We start from the raw sequence: 26,297 nt of genomic DNA on the forward strand, positions 1-26,297 counted from the left end.
TCCCACCAACAGTGCACAATGATTCCCTTTTCTCCACATGCTTGCGAATACTCATTTGCTGACTTATTGATGATTGCCATTCTGACAGGCCTGAGGTGATAGCTCATTGTGGTTTTAATAGGAATTTCTCTGATGATTAGTGATGTTGAGCATCTTTTTATTTATTGGCCATCTGTATGTCCTCTTTGGAGAAGTGTCAATTTAGGTTCTTTGCCCATTTTTTAACTGGATTATTTGTTTTTGAGTGTGTTGAGTTTTATATATTCTTCAGAAATTTTGGATGTTAACCCCTGTGGAAAGCAGTGTGGAGTTACCTCAAAATACTAAACATGAAACTGCTTTATGACCTAGTGATTCCACTTCTGAGAAGATACAGGAAGACACCTGAAACACTAATTTGAAAGAATCCATGTACCCTTATGTTCATGGCAGCATATTCACAATAGTCAAGATATGGAAGCAGCCCAAGTGCCCATCAGTAGATGAGTGGATAAAAAGCTGTGGTACATTTACACAATGGAATATTACTCAGCTATAAAAAAGAAGGAAGTCCTACTTATAGCAACAGCATGGATAGAGAGTATAATGCTAAGTGAAATAAGCCAGAGAAAGACAAGTGCCATCTGATTTCATTTTATGTGAAATTTAATGAATAAACTAAACTAACAAACAAAACAGAAACAGACTCACAGACATGGAGAACAGACTGAGTTGTCAGAGGGCAGGGAGGTTGAGGGGCGAGGTGAAAAGGTGAAGGGATTAAGCAAAACAAGCAAACAGACACCTCATAGACAATAGTGTGGTGATCACAGAGGGAAAGGTGGGTGGAGGGAGGGGCAGAAGGGAAGAGGGGTTATAGAAGGAGACTTGACTTGGAGTGGTGAACACATAGTGCAACATAAAGATGTTGTATTATATAACTGGACACCTGAAACTTACATAATTTTATTACTAACCAATGTCACCCCAATAAATTCAATAAATAATTTTTAAAAAACAACAACAAATAAAAGGTGTGTAATTTCCTAAAAAAAAGGTCTTAGGCTAAGCTTCAGGAGAGTCATGCATAAAATGATATCAGTAATGATCTCAGAGGCATAAAATAGACATTGAATGTCAAGTGTTAGCTCAGACTCTGGCACACTGTAAACATGAAACAAATGGGAGACATCCAAATGAGAACGGAAAAGAACAAAACTAATTTTCTAACTCAATGAACATCTTTGTAAGCTAGTATTATACAGGGTTCCTAAAAGCTGCCAACTTTTAAGGTCAGAAAATACCAAAAATTGCACAGTACTGTAGCTGATAAGCATTATTCTAAGGCTTTCACTATGCCAAAACAAAGCTTCTCCTAGAAAGTTAATGAACCAAACAAAATTTTAGCATTAGTATTATAGAGTTGTTCTAAAGACTTGAATAATTTAAATAATTTGTGGCAGGTTGTATTTTCCAAAACTAACTTCAACAATATTTCCAGTCCCACATATTCTTCCAGAATCTTGAAATTAGGAGAGCCTTTGTGATTGCCCCCAACGAATGAAATATTGGGAAGGGAAGGCCACCTGCCTTCTTCGGATGGATCAGAAATTGTACAACTTCTGCCTAGGTCTGGCTGTCTTGGAACTCAGATCTGGTAACCCTGATCTCTATGTGAAGCACCCATACTCTGCAGAACATATGGAGAGGCCACATAGTGGTTCAGAGATGAGGAGGACTCCATTTGCTTCAGTTTTTGGCTATCTGAATTTCCCCAGCACAGACACCAAAAATCTAATAACTGAATCTTTGCTTGATTCCAACCCCAGAGTCTTACTATATAGCTATAGGAGAGCCTGGGTGGTAATTGTTCAGTGGAGCCCAGAAAATTACTAGCAGTGTAAGAGGGGGGAAAGGGATAATTGTTATTTTAAGCCACTAAATTTGGAAGTGCTTTGTTACATAGAAATAGACAATGAATACTGACATTGGTACCTGGAAGTGGAGTGCTGCTATAAATAAAACGTTAAGAAGGGTGGAGTAGCTTTGGGATCAGAAAGTAGTACAAATTGGAGGAGTCTTGAAGACAATACTAGAAGTGTGGTGAGCTCAAGAAAGCTCTTGGTGAGGCTTAAAAGAAGGTGAGGAAGATGCCAGAAGTTGCAGAAAACATGACTCTTATGCTACTGTGGAAAGTTTAGAAACACTGTCACCTGCAGTAATGTGGAATATAAAAACCACACTGAAGAAGCTGAATGATGTAGCTGGGGAGACTTTTAGGCAGCGTGTAAAATCTACCTCCTGGATTCTTCTAGCCTATTGAAAAATGTGAGAGTAAAGACATAAGCTGAGGAAAAACCTATTAACTGTTAAGGATCCTGGACTTTCTGTTTGAAAATAAATATTTCTCATGGTCAAGCTGTCCCAATGGCAAATAATTCTGAATTTAAGAAATGATTTTTAAGCAGGGATGAAATCGGGGGCATTTTTAGGAAAATATGATCTAAAGATGAAGTCAAGATCATGACTATGATATCCTTTATTAAGACCTCATAAAGATCTAAGGTGATACTTCATGGATTTGTTCAAAGGAGGAAAAGTAAGCATGTTGGACCACAGAAATCTCATAGAGACCCCAAAGTAGACAAGATTATCTCAGAGAGATTTGTGGATGGGCTTTTGAATAATAAAGTAGATTATAAATTCTCAAAGCCTTTTAAGAAATTGGACCAGCCTTGCAATGAAAAGAGAAGGCTTTATACAGAATGAAGAGTCTCTGGTGCTTCAACATTTTATTAGCAGAAAACAAACTGAAAAGCTACCCACTCCAAACATGTCACTTCTTGTGGATTAGGAATTATAATTTACAGGAGAGCCAAGAGACCAAAGCATGGACCTAAGAGCCATGAGAAATTTCTAGGCACTAAGCCAAAATCCTTTTCAAGGTACAGGCAATGTGTACCCAGGTATATCAGAACTTCTCTATGCAAGTGCTTGCTATGTGCCTTTGACTTACCCCTTTTTAAACAGGAACATCTGCACCTGTCACTCCAGTGCTTGTTAGGTGTGTGGAGAAGAGGCATCCTGTCTTCACACAGATAGTGACAATACTGGAGGAGATGTCTATCTAAAGAACCTTATGCAAGCAGCCAGGATACCTAGATCTGATTTAAATGTTGAGATCTGGGCTTAGCACTTGAGCTTCGTTTGATGATTGAATGAGTCTTTGGGGTAACCGGAGGGAGTGGAGAATATGTCTTGCATGTGGAAGGGAGGTAAATTGTTTTGTGTGGAGTATGAACTAGGGCAATTTGTATCTTTCAAAAATTGGCCACGGTAGTGCATCTAGTTCTGTGAAGAACTAAAATCTATTTGTCCTCCCTAAACTTCCATGCACCTGGGGGAATGCCTGATGCAGGAGTGTGGTGGAGGTGATGATGCATGATTTCCAAGGCTCACTCATAGAAGGTGTTCTCTTTTTGGAGCATGTGCCTTTGATGGATTGATTCTCCATGGAAAAAGCTACCATGTTGCACAAACCGACTACAGATAGAGAGAGACCACTGAGAGATATAGATGCCCCACCTGTCTGAGTCCTCAGACATCTGAGGTCCCAGATGTGTGAGTTATCAGCTTTCAGATGGTTCCAGCTATCACGTGCAACTTTATGCAGGACCTTGAGTAAGAGCCACACAGATGAGCTCAGAAGACAACCAGAACCTGAGAGATAGTACGAAAGTTATTGTGTTTTGTTTAAATTGCCAAGTTTTGGATGAGTAGTTAAGCAACAATAGATAACTCAAAGTTTGCTTTAGATGCAAAGAAAAGCCATGTTTTTTGGATTAAACTATTATAAATAAAATTAGTATATTTAGTTAGGAGTTAGGCAAGAGACCGTCCTCTAGAATCTGACTGCCTTGGATGAATGACATGGAGCAGGTTATAGCACTGTATCTTGACTCAGTGTCCTCATCTATAGAGGGATCACAATGATATCCCACCCCAGTGAGTAGTTTTAAAGATTAAAGACACTTAGCATAATGCCCAGCACATAATAAACACTAAATAAGTGTCAGTTGTTATTATCATTACCTTATTGTTACACAATCAGAAATTAATGATTGATCGATAGAATAGGGTTCCTTTGAGTGTGGTTCAGCAATATCAATCACAGGTATTTTATTGAGAATGTAGGCAGCACAGTTCCTTGTCATATTCCATAACCAATAAATTATAATCTCTGGGGATAGAACTGAAAAGCTTCATTCTTCAAAAACTAAAATTAGAACATCACAGTTACAGAATTAAAGAATAATTTGGTTTCTCGCTATTTCTTTATGCTTATGTGTGTGTATCCATACAAGTGCTTGCTAATAGGTCATTTGAAAATATGAATTGAAGGGCTACTAAAGATTAATTTACATTAAGAGTTTTCCTAACCCTATATTTTAGCCCTAAGATTTGTGAGTAAAAACTCTTGTGAATACTTAACAATGTCAATGAGATGGTGTCAGGTAGACATTTCATGGTCACAGATCATCTTTAGGGCAAATATTGGTGTCCTAACAGTAACTTTAGGGTTAAATTCCACATTCTCAAGATGTCTTACTATTTTATAAACCTGACTTTTATCTGAGCTACTGTGCAGTGGTCTAAGGACTTGTACCATTTTAAGTTCTGTTAGGAGATAACAATTTTCTTATACAAAATACTTTCCTTTTGACTTTGTTGCTAAGGCATGTGGGGTGACTTTTAAGTCACCCACTGCTCCAGGATACAGGTTATTTGGCCCTCTTATCATTAAGAACAAGATGCCTACATAATTAATCTATAAGAAAAAGAAATAAGAACTTGTTCAACCAGAAAATGTTCGTATCTCTGTATGCATGTAGCCATTGTATTCCAATTCTTCCAGTGTGATTTTGCCTAGCTTCAGAACAAACTCAGCACCTAGCACAGGATATAAAGAATGCCTGAATGAATGCCAACTAGCTGGCTGGTGGCCCGCTGCATACGTGAGTGAATGCCGTATCAATTTACAACCAGCTTCAAAATGGACGAAAACAGCTTCTACTGAGCTGATGTCTTGCAACCTTGCAATATCGCTTCATTGTGTGTGTATAGGAGGAGCCCATGACCTTAGCTCTCATCACATCTTTACTCTTTGGACAGCATTCCAAAGGCACCATAAATGTCCTTTCAGACCTTTCCTCAATTCCCAGCCAGGGTTAGTCCCTCTTGCTCTGTTCCATCCTGTTCTCTTTGTTATTACTCTGCTTATCTCATCATTTGTTTGCCCATTTATCTCCCCACTGGCGTCTTCAGGGAAGAGCCAAACTCATGAAATCACATAGTTAATATGTGTTGAATGTACAAATGTAACATAAATGGTGAAACATGTGCTCATGTTCTCCTGTTTTGTCCAATAACACATTCTTAGGACAGGGATTACAGAAAGACCTAATCTATAAATTTCAGGTAATAGAAAAAAAATCATAAAGGAACTTCTGCTAAAATATATGCTGACAAAAAAAAATACAGAAATTTTAATGGGACATTCTGAACCTTGCCAAACTGTGCTCATTACAACTTACTAACATATAGCTAATTCTGCCTGAATGAAAGCAGCGTAAAGAAATACATTTCTATAACATTTATTTATTTGTTCACTACGTATTTACGGAGTGCCTACTGTGTGTCAAATGATGTCTGGAATACAGATGCACATGAAACAGTAAAAGAATAAAAGAAACAGAACGTTATTTCCAAATGAAGTCCCACAGCCGAACCATTCTTGTTTCTATACATATGAACTGAATTTTGTTGAAAAGGGAATTGTATGGCAATAAATAAAAAAAAGGGTTCCTTAAGGCGTTATTTATAAGGAATGGGCTGCTGGAGTCTGAAGGGAGGGTGGCAGTGGAGGTCACATCACAAAAGATAAAATGATGGAGGCTCCAGTTGCCATTTCACTATCCAGGCATCATGGTGTTTAAAAGAAAACCTGCATGCTGGGGTTGCAGAATTAGCTCTTCTCTCCAGATGGTCAGTAGAACCGGGAGCTCCCTTGCAAAGAGAAAGTGAAGCCAGTTCCCTCTTTTTCCTTTCCTAGTCACTGTAAAAAGTAACCCCAGACTTTTAAAAAATAGTCCTTTCAAATACTTGTCTTTGGCTTATTAACAGTTTGCAAACAAGCATTAAAATTTACTGGCCCATAAAAGTGTTTCAAGATTCTCAGGTACAAAAGAAATGAAAAAAAAAAAGCCCTCTCTCTTGCCTCTCTTTATGACCACATGTTTACTGCATAAAAAACCGATATGAAAGTCATGTGCTAATAAGAACAAGACTGGCCACAAAGATGAAGACTTTAATGTGACCTAATTATTGGTTTCTGTAAGGTTCTGAGCCTTCATTCTCCAATTTGCTCTCTTTTCACTCTACAACCTTCTGAATTGATTAGCAGTTTTATTTGTGAAAGAAATGAACTTGAACTTACTTTTAATAGGCCCAAAAGAGTGGCTCAGATAATAAATTGGCCTCAGTTGTGTTCCTTGCTCTTAAGAAATTAGGGGTCACAGAACATTTTAAGTAGTGATCAAATTTTCTCCCAAATTTTTTGCAGAAAAAAGGATACATTTGTGACATCTTAGTAGGTGCAAAAACCTCAGGACAGCATCTCCTCAAATAGTGTCATTTTGTGCATCGTGGTACCATTATTGATGAGATGTTATAGGAACTTAATTCTTGTTTATATCCATTAATCTATGGTAATATCTGTTTAGGTTAACATCACAGAGCTAATGGGTGACATTTATGGGTGACATTAAGTGAGGACTTACTGTATTGCCCCTGTGGTAAAAACCTGAAGCTCTGAGAATCAATGCTGTCTGATAGAATTTTCTGTGAGGATGGAAAATTCCATATTTGTGGCTGTTGAGTATTGAAAAGGTAATGGCTGAAGGACTCAATTTTAAATTTTATTTTATTTAAATTCAAATTTAAATAGCCACAGGTTACTAGTGGATACTCTATTGGACACCTGTAGCTCCTGTCACAAGAGCACAAACAGGACCATATTCATTGATGATGGTGGTATTGTCACAGAGTGTCGCCATCTTTGCGATTATAAAACAGAAATCCAGAGCAGTGATGGCCTGAGTGACTAAGTCCTTCTATTGGCTCCTGACTGCTAATGCTACAAAAACTAACACCAGCTTGATCTGACTATGCAGTTATTTATTTTTATTCTTAAATATATATTTAGAGCACATTCAAAAATATAGGAAGTTATCTGCAGCCATAGGAGATATGGTGGTGATGGTAAAGTCACCAAGACTAGGAATCAAAAATTGTGGGAAAAGAATAAATAACTTAGAGAAAAAAAGAACTTATTTATGGACTGGACCTTTTACAAGCCTCTAAAAAATGTATCTTCCTTGGGGTGTGATCTGTGTGGGAGACACCTATCAACACCTGACTCATATGTGAGCTGAAATTGGTTTCCAATTGAATTTTACATAAAATTCTTGCAAGTCTAATGAATCATGTCATACATTTTACACAAGGCTTTTGAGCCTTGTGATTTCCCCACAGCGGTAAGGAAGGACAGAACTTGACAATTGCGGTCTTTCTTGCATTTTCTTCATTCATCTTTTCCTTTGTCATTTTATTAATATTTGAAATATATTTTTATCTCCCATGATTTTTTTAAATACCTTTTGCTTAACTGACATGTTTTGGCTGCGTATATGAGAGACATCAACTTTACCCTCAGTATTCTATTTCTTGTCACAATGGTATGACTACTTGGCATCTGGTCACTCTAAAATCTCAATTTCAGGATAACTAATCTTTTAATATGCACACAAGGGAAAGTGCTTTTAGACTTTACAGGCTATTCTGAGGCCTACTCTTCCAAATTTATAGAGCTTGTTTGCAGTGTTCAAGTCTGGATGGGGCTCTATTTTATATGCACTGCAATTTTTAATCTTCTTTGCTATATTTTTTTTCAATTTCTGATGCTCTTTTGAGTCTTTACTTCATATCTTCCCTTCTCATTAGTCTTAGACTGTTAAATACTATTCTTCTTTCAATATGCCACATAAAAAAGCTTTTTTCATATTTCAATCACAGCTTTTTGGCACTATGGTACATAATGCCATAAATCTAGTACAGAGGTATAAAAGTAATAATGAGGGAAATGTGATTTTTTTCTACTTTCTTAGGGAGTGTATGATATCTTTAGAGTATTAGGTTCTTATGTATGCATATTGGAATGCCTTGTTTCTATGGAGGTCTGTTTTCACATCTATATCCACCTGAAAACTCTCCTCTAGATGATTTCCCTAATGTCATTTTCCACCTTCTGTTGTCCTTATTACCATGACACTAAAGATACACACTTGGGCTCTTCTTCCCAAAGTTATAAATTTTACCTACAACCCCATCTAAGCATTATTGTAGCATGACTCATACATTATTAGGATAGCAACATTTTTTAAACTAAAAATTCTCTCAAAAATCTATTCTCTCTTATAGCAACCAACAAAAAGCATCTTTGAAGATAACGAGAGTGTACTCTTTGCTCCAGTCTCCTGGCCTACGGACTTGACACTGTCTCCTCGGAGTCAGCCATCTCTTCCCAGAGATGAGCTGATGGCTTCCCTGTGCTTTTTTGGTACATTTATTTTTTATTTTTTATTTTTTTTGTATTTTTCCAAAGCTGGAAACGGGGAGGCAGTCAGACAGACTCCCGCATGCGCCCGACCAGGATCCACCCAGTACGCCCATCAGAGGGCGATGCTCTGCCCATCAGGGGCATCGCTCTGTTGCGACCAGAACCACTCTAGCGCCTGGGGCAGAGGCCAAGGAGCCATCCCCAGCGCCCGGGCCATCTTTTTGCTCCAATGGAGCCTCGGCTGTGGGAGAAGAGAGAGACAGAGAGGAAGGGGGGGGTGGAGAAGCAGATGGGCGCCTCTCCTGTGTGCCCTGGCCGGGAATCGAACCCAGGACTTCTGCACGCCAGGCCAATGCTCTACCACTGAGCCAACCGGCCAGGGCCTTGGTCCGTTTATTTACTGAAGGAATTGTATTCCATCTTATGTTCAGATAATATCTTTCTGGTAAAACCTGCACAGCCATTTTATTTAAAATTTCAGCTCCCTCACCTTGCACTACCACTTCTACCAATATTTATTTTTCTCTGCAGCATCCTCTTCTAAGATAGTTACTGTTTTTGCTTGTTTATTATGTTTACCACTTGTCTTCCCCCATTAGAATGCAAACTCCATGAAGGGAAGTGTTTCCGTTTGTTTCACTGATTGTATATGCCCCTGGCTTAGAATAGGGCCTAGTATGTCTACGGCCATACCACCTTGAATGCACCCGATCTCATCTGATCTCAGAAGCTAAGCAGGGTTAGGCCTGGTTAGTACTTGAATGGGAGAATAGGGCCTAGTTTTTACTAAGTAATAAATAAAATCTGTGAAACTAGCAAATGTTTGCAATGAAGTGTTTCTTCTTTTTTCCCAATTCTAAAAGTTAATAATTAAGCAACAATAGTCACATGAACTCATCGATGAGATAGTTGATTGAGACTAAAGAGTAATTTTTTCCCCCATTTTGCATAAAAATTCTGGGTCATAAATGCAGAAACTTTTGTTATCTAGTTCCAAAATTTTCACTCACTGAATCCTGCAATATCTTGACTCTCATCTAAGTACATTGTTTTACTTACTGCATAATAAAATAAGGTTAATTTTAATTCTATTGTAATAAGAAGGAAGCCTAATAAATATTTTTAGGGTTTTAAGTAGTAAACATCTACGTGGGCTGGTGACTAACTTTCTGAATTTCTCTGGTTTGAGTCTCCCCATTCAATGTGGAAGTGGGAATGGGAGTTAAGGAAATTATATATAAGTAGCTTTTTTCTAAGAGGCTTACAGATTTGAATACACATTATTTATATTTAATGATTAAAGAGCTGCTGGCAAGCAGACAATTGGATTATTCCTATTAAAAATATATTAGGATAACAATGCTGCCATGGGGCACTCGGAAACCGGAAGTCAGTGCATCAATAACCCAACAAGCCAGCTTCCTCCTTCCCTGTGGCTAACCTTCAGTCGATGATTCCTTGGCTGCGGCCCACAGGCAGGCGCTCACAGCCTCATAGGAGGCACTCAGCCGTGTGGTGGGGTCCCTCTTTGGCTTGGGCGGAGGCTGTTTCCGTGGTGATGGGAGGCCACTGCTGTCATCCAGGCTGAACACCGAATGCAGAGAAGGAGACCGGGTGGACGGGCCAGCTAGGGACTGCACCAGGCTGTCCACAGCCATGGGGACTGGGATGGAGCTGCAGTGGAAATGTCTGGGTGCACCCCTGTCTTCAGTTCTTGAGGGGAACAAAACACAAACAGCACCCCACCAGAGAGGCCCCGATGCATTATTCAGAGGTTAACAATGAACCCGCTCAACCAGACATAATCAGGGCTTTTTGGTACACAGCCTTCCCCGCTGAGGCTGAAGGACGCATGCATGTGCAGCACTCTGGTAACTGGCACACCCAGAGAAAGCTGCCCCACCTCCCAGCCCTTGCTTTCTGATAAATGAGCGTGTTGGCAATTCATCATTATTACTTAAAAAAAAATTTCACACAAATGCAGCACTTCTTAAGAAGTGCTACATTTTCTATCAGGCATTCACTGAATGAATTTTTCACACTCTGATTATTAAGCAAATCAAAAAACAAAAATTTCAATCTGAATGATAATTTTTGGAGAATCCATCTTAATAGAGAGTTACTGAGGCATCAAATGTTGGGAGTTCATCGCCGCTTCCCCTTGCAAAACAGTATATACTTAAAACTACCAAAGATGTACATTTTCTCTCTCTCTCTTTTTCTCTTACCATTTTAAACCCCATAGACAATTACTTAATAATGTACAGAGTTATCATTTTTCTTCTGTTACTCCAACTGTTTGTCCAATGCCAAGTGACCTGCTGATATTCAATAAATAAATAGACAAATACTTCTGCACTTAATTTTATATCACACAAATGAACACATAATCAAATTGAGAAATTGGGGTGGCTGTTTAGCTCCAGCAGAGAAAATAACAAACATTATTCTGGAAGTCATATCAAATTAATAGTTATCTGGTTTAAAAAAAAAAAACTCCTCCTGGCTTCACATGTCAATGTAATCATGTACTACCGAGATGCCAATGCATTCATTTTACAAAGAGTCTCCGAGCATTTGCTTTTATAATTATATCTCTGTGTAGCAGAGCACCAACAGGGCTAGGATCTACCACAAGGCAGAGCCAGACGCCCATGCAGAAAATGAACCAGCTGAAGATGAAAGCATGGCACTCAGTGGATAATTTGTTTTCCCTGCAATGTTTAATTACAGTTTTTCATACAAAGAGATTTTTTTTCAGTATTTAATCACTGAGATATTTGAAGCTAATTAGCAAAAGACACATCACCATTTCCACTTAAATAAAAAAATCATTTGACATAGGCAGGCATTACAAAGGGGAGTCATTTCATTGAGAAACAACCAGGTATTATCAAGTTTTCTATGAAAAAAAACAAGCATCTCCTTGACAGTGCATTAGAACCCAAGGGACCCATGTCCCTGCCATCCCAGGAATGGGTATTATGGATGGATGACAGGTGTCCTCATCATTCATGGAGAGACAAGAATGATGAAATGGAGAAGGATCAGGTCATCCCTAAATTTCTATTTCAAGTTCAGTCTCCAAACTGAACTTTAAAATAAGAAGCTTTCTCCAAAGCCTTCCTTATAGGCAAAGAAAATGTGACAGTTTACTGAGGAAAACAGCTATACAACCATTTATTGATTTCACTATATTTATGTTTTCAGAGTGGCTTCTCCATTTTTCTTTTTTTTTGATCAGATTTCCAGAAGCTTCTATGAGTCAGCCTTACACGCACGGCACTTGTCGAGAACCCAGCTAAGACAGAGATATTAGATGCCTTCAAACTTTGTGCTTGAGATGATAAGGGGTGCAAGCACTGTGAGTGAAGCAATAATTATTCCATATGACTAAACTAACACAGACAGCAAGTAATTCATGAAAAGATAGCAGAGAAAAAGAACCCCCTTGGATTATTATGAGGTTTCAAATAAACCATGTGTGCACACCGGTCAGTTCCGGTAGTTACTGTTGATTGAACTTTGCCTTAAGGTTTATAGAAACTTTCTTCATTCCACTGAGTCAATTACATAGAGAGTTATAGTTACATTCTATTTGCCTTTACCTTTTGGTTCCTTCCTCTTGCTTGCTCCTGGCCTCCAACTTCTCCTTGTGGTAATTAGCATTCATTTCATTCCGGAGCCGGTCATTTTCCCGGGCAATGTCTGAAGCATTTTGAATAACCAGGGCATCATAGGTCTTTAGCCCCATGTCCTCTGTAATCTGCAGGAAGCTGTTGATGGACGTGACCTCTTGCTGCCTGATGCTTCTTTCCTGAAGCAAGTGTTGGCGTGCCAGAAATCCTCTTATAACTTTCACATAAAAGAATGCAATCAGGGGTCAGTGAGAGAAGGAAAAGCAGAAAAAAAACAGATGGGCACAAACAAAAGTCACAATACATTTATGTCTCAGCAGCTACAAAATGAGATATTTAACTCAGTACAAAAACTTATAAAACATTCTAATGTTGTACTAAAAAGAATATCTAAATTCAGTTATGATAACACTGGAGACACAAATGCTTAAATTGAATGAGATCGTGCAGGTAATGTGATAATCAAGTTTCCACACTTATTTTGGTTTGAAAGGCTGGACATTGATGGACTGGACTAAAGCCAATGAAAAAAAAACTAGGTTCAGGGCCCTGGCCGGTTGGCTCAGTGGTAGAGCGTCGGCCTGGTGTGTAGAAGTCCCAGGTTCAATTCCCGGCCAGGGCACACAAGGAGAAGCGCCAATCTGCTTCTCCACCCCTCCCCCTCTCCTTCCTCTCTGTCTCTCTCTTCCCCTCCCTCAGCCGAGGATCCATTGGAGCAAAGATGGCCCGGGCGTTGGGGATGGCTCCTTGGCCTCTGCCCCAGGCACTAGAGTGGCTCTGGTCGTGGCAGAGCGACCCCCTGGAGAGGCAGAGCATCGCCCCCTGGTGGGCAGAGCGTCGCCCCCTGGTGGGCATGCCGGGTGGATCCTGGTCGGGCGCATGCGGGAGTCTGTTTGACTGTCTCTCCCGGTTTCTAACTTCAGAAAATAAAAAAAAAATAGGTTCAAATGGGGTTTGTGGAATTTTGGGTTGTGGTTCCAACTGATGATCTTTCATTAAATCAGATTATAACAGAAGTGCTGAGGATCCTGGAATTAGTCTTTGAAAACATCATGCACATATTGTCAATAGGACTGTGATTTAACTCCTAGGAAAACTAACACTGTGTTTAAGAGTCCAGGCAGAGATTGTGTAGAAAAATAGGACATCCTTCCTGCTCTCCTGCTCTCTGGGAAAGCTGGCCAAGAAAATGTGTAAGAATTGTGAGAAACAAGTGAGTGAACACATTCTGAAATTGCTAATATGTCAGCACACATGTAAGACTTGAAAATAAAAATGAGTACAATTTAAAGGCACTTCCATGTGATAGGAACACTATTTCATCATTTAGTGCCCCAATTCAATGATAAGTAATATATCCTTATCTCCATTTTGTAGACAAAGAAAGAGAAGCTTAGTGAGACCTTATTACAGTGTCATAGGTCTTACAAATAATACCTTCATGTCTTCATTCAGGTTAAGGATTTTTGCCTTTAGTGTTATCACTACTGAATTTAGATATCCTTTTTTATTTATTTATTTATTTATTTTCTGAAGCTGGAAACGGGGAGAGACAGTCAGATAGACTCCCGCATGTGCCTGACCGGGATCCACCCGGCACGCCCACCAGGGGGCAACGCTCTGCCCACCAGGGGGCGATGCTCTGCCCCTCCGGGGCGTCGCTCTGCCGCGACCAGAGCCACTCTAGCGCCTGGGGCAGAGGCCAAGGAGCCATCCCCAGCGCCCGGGCCATCTTTGCCCCAATGGAGCCTTGGCTGCGGGAGGGGAAGAGAGAGACAGAGGAAGGAGGGGGGGAGGAGAAGCAAATGGGCGCTTCTCCTATGTGCCCTGGCCGGGAATCGAACCCAGGACTTCCGCACACCAGGCCGACGCTCTACCGCTGAGCCAACTGGCCATGGCCAGATATCCCTTTTTTAATATGAGATTAGAATGTTTTAGTAAATTCTTATTCTGGGTTCAATGTATCTTCTTCCAAATAAACACAACCAGTGAATAGAAGAGCCAGGATTTTAGTCTGATCATCAGGCCAAGCTCATTTCCACAGCCTCCAAGCACAAAGGCATGATCTGTTGTTGCTCTGCAGAGAGCAGGTCACCAACAGGGAAGTCATAGGCAGGATGTTTGTGATCAGTGTAAGGCAGAACTTTGTAACACTGAGCATGGGGTTTAAATGGATCAGGCTGTTTCCGGAAACAGGGGTTCTAATCCAGTATCTAATCATGTCCACAGGAGCAAAATGGCCCTGTTCATGGTTGCTGTGGACAGACACAGGGGCAGGAATTACCATTTGGGCATTTTGACTCAGGGTTGCCATCCCATCCATTTATAAATTTCTAAGACTAGAGGGAATTGCTCAGATTACAAGGAGATCTACACTTTCAGGGGAAATCAGTGTGTATAACAAAGACACTTTATCCTCATCTGTAGGGGAGGAAAGAGAAAGGCTATGAAACACTGAGGACTTTGAAACAGATCATGGCTACAGAAAAACAAATGTGTGGGTTATCTATGATATTCATTTGATGCCTTTTCTTGATTACGGGTGGAAAACTGAACAGAAATTTCCACAATTATGGCTTCAGAGGCAAGTGTTATGCAGACATCTAAAATGCTTAAGGCTTTTCCTTCAGATGGCAATACTAAATGTTTAGTTACTTTGGAATGCAGTGGTATTGAATTAACTGTAAAACAGTCATGCTGAACTAATCTAAAGGGGAAAAAATTTAAACAGTAAAAGGTACAAGCAGACTTCCAGAAAGATGAAATGCAGAGCAAAGGGCAGAAGTGTTAACCATGTGATGGGCACACTGAGAGGGAGAAGCAGAATTCAAACTGGCTGGTTCCCTTGCTAATTCTGTTAGATTTAAATAAACTGAAACATTGACTTTTGGAAGGGTGAACATGAAGGTATACTCAAGATATTTAATCTCTTGGAATAAAGGAAAGATTAATGCGGATATGCCAGACTTCTTGTGGCCTCCGACTACAGCCGAGCTATTCACTGTGTTCACATTCACCCGGAATCTATTGTTCCACATACATAGGATTCCATTCTCTCACATTTCAGACCAGAACTTTTTCCAATTCTTTAAAAATGTTCTACCAGTTGCTAAAAACTTCTATCTTTAATAAGGGATAACCGATACAAATAAATTTGCTACAAACATATGTTGATACTTAGTCTCTTTCTGATGATTTCAAAAGACTGCTTTTTTGACACCTACAGTATTCAGATTTTTAAGTTCCGTTCAAGACAAAATGAACAGAGAGTCAGAAAAAGAATTCTTTTAGGAATAATTTGAGTTTAAAATGGTTAAATTTAAGATTAAAACTTACAGCTTTCTTCCCCCTAACATTTGCAAAGAAAGAATGAAAACTCTTGAAAAACTGGATATGACACCAGATTATTATAAATTTTGAGCAAATTTCATAGCAGCAGAAAGTACTGAGGGAACTCGTCCAACAGATATAAAAATAAAAATCAATAATGCTTTCGTTTAAGAGCCTAAAATTTTAAAAATGCTTTTATATCCTTTATTTCATTTATGCAATGTGAAGTTATGGTTTTCACCTTAATGTCATTTTTTAGTCCATTTTCAATTTCCGTCTTTAGAGGTGAAGAGATAGCTAGAGTTCTGCTCATTTCTTCTGCGTCAGGTCAGCAGGGAACAACAACTTAATCTTTGTAACTGAATAGAAGAGAAATTTCTAGGGAGTACCCCTGATGGAAGACAAGGTACATAGTGTTCCACTTACACAATTTTTTATTGATTGATTGATTGATTTTAGAGAGAAGGAAGGGAGAAAGAGAAAGGAGAGGGAGGGAGACAGGAACATCAATCTGTTCCCGTATGGATGTGCCCTGACTGGAGATCAAAATGGCAACCTCTGGGCTTTGGGAAGACGCTCTAACCAACCAAGCTAGCCAGCTAGGGCACATTCTTCTGATTATATTTAAGGAAAATTTCCAGGAGGATTTTAGACTCCATTCCACATTCATACAACATGATATTAAATGAGAATCTCAGTTGACTCCATAACTTGGTGATTATAACACTGGTCTTGTAAATGGGATTCTTCTTATTCTAATTTCAGCTGAATTTGCAAATGTAGATTCTGATTCACAAGGTCTGGGATGGGGCCTGGGGCTGAACATTTCTAGCCATTCTTAGCTTGTGCTGAGGCTGCAGGCACTCAGATCTCATGTTGCTTTGTCCGGGCTGACCACACACACAGAAAATGCAAAGGTGTGGTCCAGGATAGACCTGTGAGCCCAGCCCCTCTCTCTACTGGTGAAGGACAAAATTAAGTAGGCCAGATTATCATCACCCACAGAGAAGCCAGAGATACCGAAAGGTGAGACAGGACCTTTCCCTGACCCGAGCTTCCCCCCGCTGTCCTCACCTCCAGCCTGGAGAAAGTGCCCTCGGAGGACCACCCAAAGAACTTGTTACGTGACTCTGGAGTTTGGCGTTTGGTGGACCCAGCGGACCGTGAATCCTGGGAAGACTGATGCTGCATCAGTGGCCGCTGCCTGGCACTCAGCGCAGGGCGGCTCTACTGGGAGAAGCTGCACTTGTCAGGCCCCACAGTGAGGCTCTCCCTGCCAGAAATGGTTTCAAGACAGAGATGTCTGCTTGGAGTCATTTAAAGAGACTTCTTAGCGAGCACTTAGACCTGGTCAAGGAGTGTCCAAGGGATGCCCAATGGCTAAGGGGGGGGATTATAGGTCCAAAGGAGAGGTCTTGCCAGTTCTCAGGTGGGTAATGCAGAGAAGTGCTGACATGTGCCCACATATTCAAAGAGCCACTGAACACCTATTTGCCCCACCATAAGAACCCAAGGCCAGATGATAGTGGTGACAGTAGACAGAAGAGCTGCTCTGTCCCCTCACTTCTTCTTCCCTTTGTCAGCTCTGGAGGGCCGGAAGGTGTGCATACACCAGGGTAGGCAGGAGTAAGAACCATGCCCACTGCCTTCCTGTGGAGCCTCAGAGGTCTGGGAGGGTCTTTTTACTTAAAAAAAAGGTTCTGAATTTTGAGCATTACTTGGACTGAAATTGCTAAATTCTGAATAAAATTGTTTGATGGACTAGAGTGTAGTAAGAAATTTATCCACAGAAAATGATGAGAGATTGGATATTTCATGAGGAGAATGCCTGGATGAGGCCACAGAGTTTCAAAGAAACAGAGGCTTGAACAGAATAGAACTGATTTCTGCATCCTCTGAGTTGTCTCTGCTTGTTTTCAACAGTTTCAAATATATCAGAAAGCTAAGCTCATTACAAGTTCTACCAATAACTAGCATATAGATTAATTTTTCTGCTTTAACCTTTCTTTGAAAATTATATTTATAATATATAATTATTAAACAAATTAAAAACCCATTAAGTATGTATGTTTAATATGAGGTATAATTATGATTGTTAACATGTACCCATTTTTGATGCTCACTTGGGTTTGGATAGGAAAAAAATTTGAAACATTCTCTCAAAGCTAAAATGAAAAAGTCCTATCTGTTATCAAGGATAATACTCCAGATATTATCATTGCTTCACAAAGGATAAATGAAGTCGAGGACTTTTCCAAGGCACACACGGAATTACATAAAATACGATATGGCTAACGGGCTGTTCCAGGCCTCCCAACGCGAGCATGCCAATGGTGCTGACTGAACTGGCTTAGGAATCTGGCTCCATATCTGAACCTAAGTGCCACATGGGGGTTTTTCCCACTGTTGGTTCAAAGGTACACTGTTCTTATCTGGATCAATATATTAGGAACATGAATATTTGAGAGGTAGTGGATGCATAAATCATAGAAGGTGAATATTCCTTCTTAAAAATTATAATTTAGATAAAAATTTGCTATAAAAATACCAGCTAAGATGACTATCAAATAACGCATGAGCAGTATAGTGTTTACATATGCTCATTTAGAGAAGGTAAAGAGCAAACTAAGACACTGTACTTCTTAAGTCCCTGAAAACTGCCCAAAAGTGGCATCATGGAATGAATGGAGTGGTCCACTCTAATGTTGACCACACTGACATTTAACCTGGGGTGAACAAAATTATTTTGTATTTCAAAACTGAAAAAAGTTCAAATATGTTAGTGTGTATTTTTACCTTTTTGACAGGTGATAATTTTTCTTTGCAGCTGTAGGCACAATTCATTGAGCTGGTCGGCATGCCAGTACTTTAGGAACACTTTTCGGACTCCCATCTAAAACGTAAATAGCAGAGAAACACTTAAGAGAACGATGATGCCAAAATGATAATGGGAAAACCATTGAACAAGGGTTTTTTCCAGAAGACAACCTGAAGAAACAAAGCTAACAAAACTAATCCTAGTACATCTTCCTTATTATTTATTAACACTATTACATTTAATCATGGTCCCAAAGATTTTGTTCTAATCAGTATCTTTGTTGTGCATACATATTATTCCCAATGTTTGCAAGTGCCTACACACTACAGTTGTGGTGCTTGTACCAGGTGGTACAAAATGCTGACTGGCTTTGACTCTTTATCAGGAGATAAAAACCATCCCCTTGAATGAATTCTCACACTCTAGAGACAAACCTCTATCTTTTCTTCATTACCCTTTTCTTTCCTCACTCACAGCAGGGAGGTTAAGTTTACAAAAAGAAAAACAAATAAAAAGACCAAAACAAAACATGCAGTGGACACACAAAATTGTTTCACGTCAATTAAAATTTTCTACTACATTGTATGTTATTATAAATTGAATGTATACAACTGCAATAGAACAGCAACATCAAAGTGAAACATCTCAATAAAGTCAACAATCTTCTCGGTGTTCACATACACAGTAGTGCACAATGAACATTCTTCAATAGAAAATTTAAATTTCATTAGTTTCAATAAAAAGGTGAGGGGTAAGCAAGCTAGTCCAAACGTGCTGCTACTGATGAAGACAGCTACCAAAGAAAATTCTTAAAAATACATAACAATAAGCTATGCCGTGCATTTAAAAAATAATTTCCTTGTGTGTTGTGCTTATTTTCTAAGAATTCACAGAGCTGTGATAGTTGTGAGGGATGCCCTTCACAAGGTAAGTGTTCACAGTCTCTTAGGGGGAACAGATACACCTGAAGAAAAACCTGGTAAATACTAACATGGAGTGCTTTGGAAGCTCTGAGGTGGTATTCTGTGAGATAAAGAAGAAACACTGCTTAGGCAGACCCTGTAATATGTTCATAATCATATTCTTAGCACTTCAGACAAACACCGTTGAAATAAGAAGAAGTCTAACGTGTGCACCCCCAAGCATAAGCTGGGGACATTAAAATGATAACACCACACAGCCTAGGTCATACATCACAATGACACCTGAAGCTTGCATGTATATATATATACCATTAGGTCCTGGAAAGGTTTATAGGTCAGACTTGTCTTCAGAGTGCTTAACCAGATGCAGTTTATGACCTTTTCATATAGAAACTGAGTTTACTCCAAACATATTTTGTCACTTTCCATCTTTCCTTCTAACACTCTCCTCTTAGCCATGTTGTCTTAATGAAACACACAGTTTTGCAAGGAATTGGAACCTGGAACTTGCACTGTGGTAGTCAGGCTAGTTATATCAACAAAGAAAGTTCTCAACTACTGTTCTGTTTCAGAGGCCTCTGGTTGACTGATGTTCTTCTTCACTTAGTTTTCTTTTAGTTGGTTGAAATTTGAGACAGTTGCCTGGGTGGGTGGCTACCGAGAGTTGTTCCTTCTTTCTCAATTGTATTGACATTCTCTCTCCCTGGTTATTTTCCATAATGCACAGTCTTTTTCTCCTTTCCCAACTGTTGACTTATTTTGGCAGTCAACAGGAAGAACAGTTGGTACTGTCTGTGAGCAGTGCAGAACAAATCTGTGAGACAGGCATTGGGAAGGAGGGAGCATGTCATCTTTCTGTTCATCCCTGACTATGGTATGTTACTCATGTGGGAAACTAAATCTCAAAGGCAAAACTCGTGCAAAGCTAGGTTCCAAAATGAAACTCTAAAAGAGTGATAGCCAGTAACACTCCACAATGGGTGGAATCAATAATGGTCATTAAGTGAACTAATATACGGAAGAAACATAAAACCAATGGAATGCAAACAGGAGAATGAATTCTTAGTTCCATCCCATACTTAAAAGGATGGAGCTAAGAATTCCCTGGGCAGGCAGAGAGTTAGACAGATGACCAAGAGCTTTTACAGTGACATTTCTAACAGCAATTCAAAAAGCCAAATCAGTCTATCTTGAGAATTCTGCTATATTTCAGAGATACAAAAGAGGTCCCTCTCTATGAGCTCATATGAAAAATCAGCAGTGAGTATATCTAGCAAAAAAACATACTCAATATGATGATAAGAGTCATGGTCAAAGACTGTCAGAGAGCAGGAGGTGATCGAGACAGAATCAGGTAGAATTCGCGGGGAAACATGTTATCTAAGCCATTTAGTCTTGAAAGATATGTAGGAATTTTTTCCAGGGTACCTAGGCACAGTGAGAAAAGGTGTGGAACAGAAAAACTACCATGTGAAAGGCAAGGAGCAGAAAACAACCATCTGGGTACAGCTGTGTGAAGAGTGATGAAAGAAGAGGCTGCACATGTAGCTTGTGGCCAAACCATGAAGAGTATTCCAGGAAAACATGGATATTTTCCTATGAGCAATGTGGTTAAAGCAAAAGAATTAAAGGGGAATTGGATCTAAATTTTATAAAAATAATTTTTGAAACTGTATTTAAATTCTATAAAGTGCCTTTTAAAACTGTTTGGAGAATGAATTGTTGGGCTTGGCTTTGGAAGGTAGTTGGTTGGCAAAGTATACTGTAGTCAACAATTTGAGTTTAGAAGATTATTCCACTGTTGCCTGTCTGTTGGCCAACCCCTATTTAGCCTTCATAGCTGGAATCAAATCCCACCTTCATTATTAGATCTTTAATACTCATGTCTTCACTTTCAGGAGAGCTTTGATGACTTTAATTTGTGTTCCCAGAGCACCTTATGAATGATTTTTTATTTCTCTTATTATATTGCATTGTATATTTGCACGCACACACATACACACACATTTACATCTTCTGAAGAATCTGAAGATATAGTCTTGATTTTACAAGTGGTAGGAATGTGAGGAGGATGGGTTCAGATTAGAAAAAGAAGATGAGGAACTGTGACTTCCTGGTGTAAGATGAGTCATAGAGATAGCTGTCTTCAATGATGAAAATATGGTATGATGGACAATGAAAATAGAAGCCAAACCCTGAAGTCATTAAGCAAGCCTGGATTGAGTTGTGGATGTCAGTCAGTGATAAAACAAATGATGATGGAAGTAAAAGGAAAATGAAAAGTAGAGTGAAAATGGTCCACAAATGATGTAGACATAAGAAAAGATTGGGGAACAATGATTCGGCTGACCTGTCTCCTCTCCTGAGACAAAGCAAGTGAGTAAAAGTGAAACCTTATGATAGAGTATCGTCAGGAGACATCCAGTTTACAGTTCATATATGAAGGCTAAATTAGAAGTGGAATAAATATGGAAGATGAAGTGGATTTTTCTCAGCCTATGTTAGAGATTACATAGGACCTGCTTGTAAGTAGTTGAGAGGCAATCTGAGTGTTCCACAGATCTATATGTTAAGCCAGACTTGGAAGCAGAAAAATGAAGTTATGCAGGGATCCATGGACTGGGATAATGGAAGGGAAGGGTATGATTGGTATGAGAGACACAGGGCATGTACCAGGTGGAATGTTACACAGGTAAGTAACATTGGGAACCAGAAGGACAGTCAAGTTCCCAAAGCTCCTGGTAAGTTTTTGAGTATCCATAAAAATTCTCCCTGGAGAGGTAAAACCAGGGGCTTTGAAAGTAAGTAGGGCTTCTGATTCAGCGGAAGGGGAGAGAATTAAAGTCTGGATCCATATTAAAAGTATCCTGTTGCCCTGGCCGGTTGGCTCAGTGGTAGAGCGTCGGCCTGGCATGCAGAAGTCCCAGGTTCGATTCCCGGCCAGGGCACACAGGAGAAGCGCCCATCTGCTTCTCCATCCCTCCCCCTCTCCTTCCTCTCTGTCTCTCTCTTCCCCTCCCGCAGCCAAGGCTCCATTGGAGCAAAGATGGCCTGGGCACTGGGGATGGCTCTGTGGCCTCTGCCTCAGGCGCTAGAGTGGCTCTGGTCGCAACATAGCGACGCCCAGGATGGGCAGAGCATCGCCCCCTGGTGGGCAGAGCATCGCCCCTGGTGGGCGTGCCGGGTGGATCCCGAACGGGCGCATGCGGGAGTCTGACTGTCTCTCCCCATTCTCAGCTTCAGAAAAAAAAAAAAAAAAATATATATATATATATATATACACACACACACACACACACACACAAAAAAAAAAAAAAAAAAAGTATCCTGTTAAGACACAGCTAAAGCATTTGTGAAAATGGCTAGGTATTGTGTTGCCATCACATTCAGATAATTTTAAAAGTGCTTCATTCAGTTATCTGGTATACTTTACAGTTATCCAATGGACTGATTCAGTTTCATATTCATTCACATTTTTTACTATGTAATTTATTTGTGGATAGGTAAGTTTTGGAGATATTCATTGAAAATATTAACATTTGTTTGACTTCTGATCTTTTGGGCTGTCATGTTTTTATTCTCCTGACAGAATAAAATTAGCCCTTTAGTAGTATTTTGGATTTCTTCCTCAGGAAACACATATTCTGAATAATGCACTTCAGTCCTTACCACCTCTGGTATCACTGATGTTAGGAATTAGTGGGGTAAAAATATAGAAATCATTCTTTATCAGGAAAAACCAGACAAGACCACGTTAATTCTGAATTTGCAAGAATTGTATATTGTCTGTTAGTGAGATGGATTAGAATAAAAGTATTGGTGATTTTAATTTTTTTTAAGGAATGAATTCATGTAAAGTTTCTCTGTAGCCAGTGCCTTACTGTGCTGTATCCAATCCAACAAATTAGGACTCCCCAGAATGAGACCAAATGTTCAGATCACCTACATTCTTGATTTTAGTTGTGTTCTCTTACAAAAATATATATATATTTCTCTCACAACCGTAGCAAAGGAGAGATTGGAAAGTTCTCCTACTGAGCCTCTCCCTGTGCACTCCCTAGACGCAGAGTGTTCTGATCTGAGATTAAAATGTTAATGTCATTCTGACTCCTATAAAAGTAAACCATCTGTGAATTATAGTCATCTCTATTTTTATTAGAAAACCATTAGCTTTTTTATTCTGAAGTGACAGATTTTAAAAGATTAAACAAAATTGTCATTGATGACTTCGAAAGCTTCAATTACTGCTACAGTTTGCAGAGGATTTTTTTAGAGGAGCAGGCTGTGGGAACACAGACAGCTGCTGGAGTGGTGGTTGTGATGGAGTGTAGGTGGTCTGGAGGCTGTACTAGACGGAGATATTAATGGAACCTGCAAAGATCCTTTCCACCTTCCTCCTCTTCTTCCCCCCTCCCCCTCCTCCTCCTCCTCCTCCTCATCATCATCACTGATTACTGCTTCCAATCAAAGAGGGACAAAAAGAAGGGCTTGCCATCCTATGGAGAGCCAGAGGGACCTACTTTCCCTGTTTGCATGGTAACCACAACCCTCCGCCCCCTTCCCCCCAGGAGATGCATATGTCTGGCCTTTCTTCATAGGGGCATTTTCATTGGCCCACCCTTCATTGTCTGGGAGTCAATGATCTTTCTAAATATCAACCTCATTAGATTACTTTTGTGCTTAAACTTATTTAATTGCAGGTCATAATTTTTCAGAATACTGTTCAAACTTTTTTGAAATGTTTATTAGACTTTCTGTAGGATGGTCCTTTTCCAATGCATTCTTGCTTATCTATTCTCAAACTGTTATCATATTGCTGGCATTCCAAAATGGGAACTTGTTTTCCTCCTCTGGTTTAACATCATCTATTTCTATTTTCCTCAATACCTTTCTCTACATAAATCATCCACTGGATAAGCTCTTACTCATTTAAATCACAATGGTTTGGTTCTCATAGCTTTTACCATATAATAATGAATTCATTAAAACAGCATATCTGTGTCTTTAACGTATCTTGTATCTATCTCTACAATATCACTGATGTCTGATTTTGTTGTTATTTGTATACTTATCTGAATATTCAACCTGACTGTGAAATATTTGTGGTCTAGGAGAGAATGTTGGAAAAATATAAAGGTCATAACTTACATATATTAAGATGAATGAAATAAAAGTAAATTAAATAATAAAATAAGAATTTCAAATAAAGTCATTTTAATGGACACTAGGTATAAATGAACACAGATATTCACAAAAAATCCCTTAAAATAATCAAATCTTAAAAACAATCTGGACAATTTGAATTCATTCATTTTATAAACATGTATCTAATGTGGTTCAAGAAATAGACTTTATATATAAGACTGTTGGAAACCAAAATCTAGAATGCCACTAATCCTCTAATTTTTTACCTGCTCTTCAATTCACCTCGCACACTGCCTCTAATTTATTAATCTTCCAGAAACTGCTAATGATTCCATATTGCCTGTAAGCTAAAATGCATACTTCTGGGCTCAACATCCAAAGCCATTCATAACATTATCTTCATTACTCTTTGAAGGAGTGACACTTTTTTACTTCTCTAAAAAGAGATGCTACTTTTTAACCTCCCATATGCTCCTGAGAGCAGAAAATCAATGTGAAACTTCCGTAGACACTAACGGGTCCACAGCATTCTTAAGCACAGAGTTCTTATTGAATAATGCTACTTTTGTTCTCAGTGTTATCTAAGATATGTCATTTCAGTCATTTCATATCCATGTCTATAAATATTGGGCTGTTTTTATTAATAATTACCATATATTTTTGTATAATAGAAATAGTTTATTGTCAATGCTTTTTACTTTTGCTGTGAAAATGCTTCATTTCCATTATTACTGATAAAAAAGTTGTCTTTAAAATTTTTAATTTTTATTGCTTTAAAATATGAACATTATTCTAATAAATATTTCCTAAAGATAAGATATATAAGATCATATTTGCATTAAAACCAGTCATCTCTTTCACTATAATATTAACATTCCTCCCCTCCAAAATGCGCTGGTATCTCTTAAAGTGCCTTATCATGTAAATCTATTCCCTAGTTTTAAATAGCTTTATTGATGTTATATAAACAATATCCTGTTGTGGTTTTTTTATATGATTTGATGTCTCCATTAATTTCCCATCAGACTTGTTTTTCTTTCTGATGATCTGAGAATGTCACTGTACTCCTTTAGAATACTGTTCCTTGTACTATACTTTTACCATGAAAAGCATTTTCTGTAACTATTTAATCCATTCCAAATAGAACTAGCCTCCAAAACCCCAATATTTCTATTTGCATGCTGTTGACATTCACTCATTAATTCCTGGTTTGGAGTTATTTTCATATAACTATTGGGTACACCGTATATCTTATCTTTCCTGATATTCCTTGTTTCACATTTATTCATCCATCCATCCTATCATGTGTCTGTCTTATCCATCTATTCATTCACCATCCATCCATAAATCAAATATTTTCCAAGGGCCTTCCTGATACCAGGCCCTGTGCCCTCTAAGACCACAAAAATGAACAGAATAACATCTATCTTTTCAAGAAGTTCAGTAACATAACCATTTAACTAAAATTCATCTTCTCCAGGTTGAATTCACATATTTCCCATATTTGATTCTTTGACTCACTAAGTTTCTAAGTTTGAGCATTACTTTGTATGTGCATAGTTTATACTTAATATTTCAATATTTTGTATTTTCAGGGTAGCTCTGAAAAATTACTAAACAGAAATATTCTAATTTTCAGCCTGGCCTGAATGTACTTTTAAACATCCTCAAAGGATACATTTATACTAAAATACAAGTTCTCTTTGTTATAAATAGACTATTCTTGAAGTTTAACTTCAACATAGAAAAGATAATTATAGCCATACACATCTAATAGAGTACTGTAT

The 26,297-nt window shown here is 38.9% G+C and overlaps 1 protein-coding gene across 2 annotated transcripts in view; it reads right to left on the reverse strand.

Moving 5' to 3' along the window:
- MYO16 (myosin XVI) overlaps window positions 1–26,297 on the reverse strand; it is a 596,349-nt gene that overhangs the window by 80,219 nt on the left and 489,833 nt on the right. For both annotated transcript variants that reach the window (XM_066236132.1, XM_066236131.1), the window contains exons 29-31: window positions 18,421–18,517; window positions 12,265–12,511; window positions 10,098–10,369 (exon numbers count right to left, since the gene is read on the reverse strand). In XM_066236132.1, the coding sequence (XP_066092229.1) occupies window positions 10,098–10,369; window positions 12,265–12,511; window positions 18,421–18,517 (616 nt within the window). The remainder of the gene's footprint in view (window positions 1–10,097; window positions 10,370–12,264; window positions 12,512–18,420; window positions 18,518–26,297) is intronic.

The sequence above is a fragment of the Saccopteryx bilineata genome, chromosome 6 (assembly GCF_036850765.1).
Source record: "Saccopteryx bilineata isolate mSacBil1 chromosome 6, mSacBil1_pri_phased_curated, whole genome shotgun sequence".
Taxonomy (NCBI): Eukaryota; Metazoa; Chordata; class Mammalia; order Chiroptera; family Emballonuridae; genus Saccopteryx; species Saccopteryx bilineata.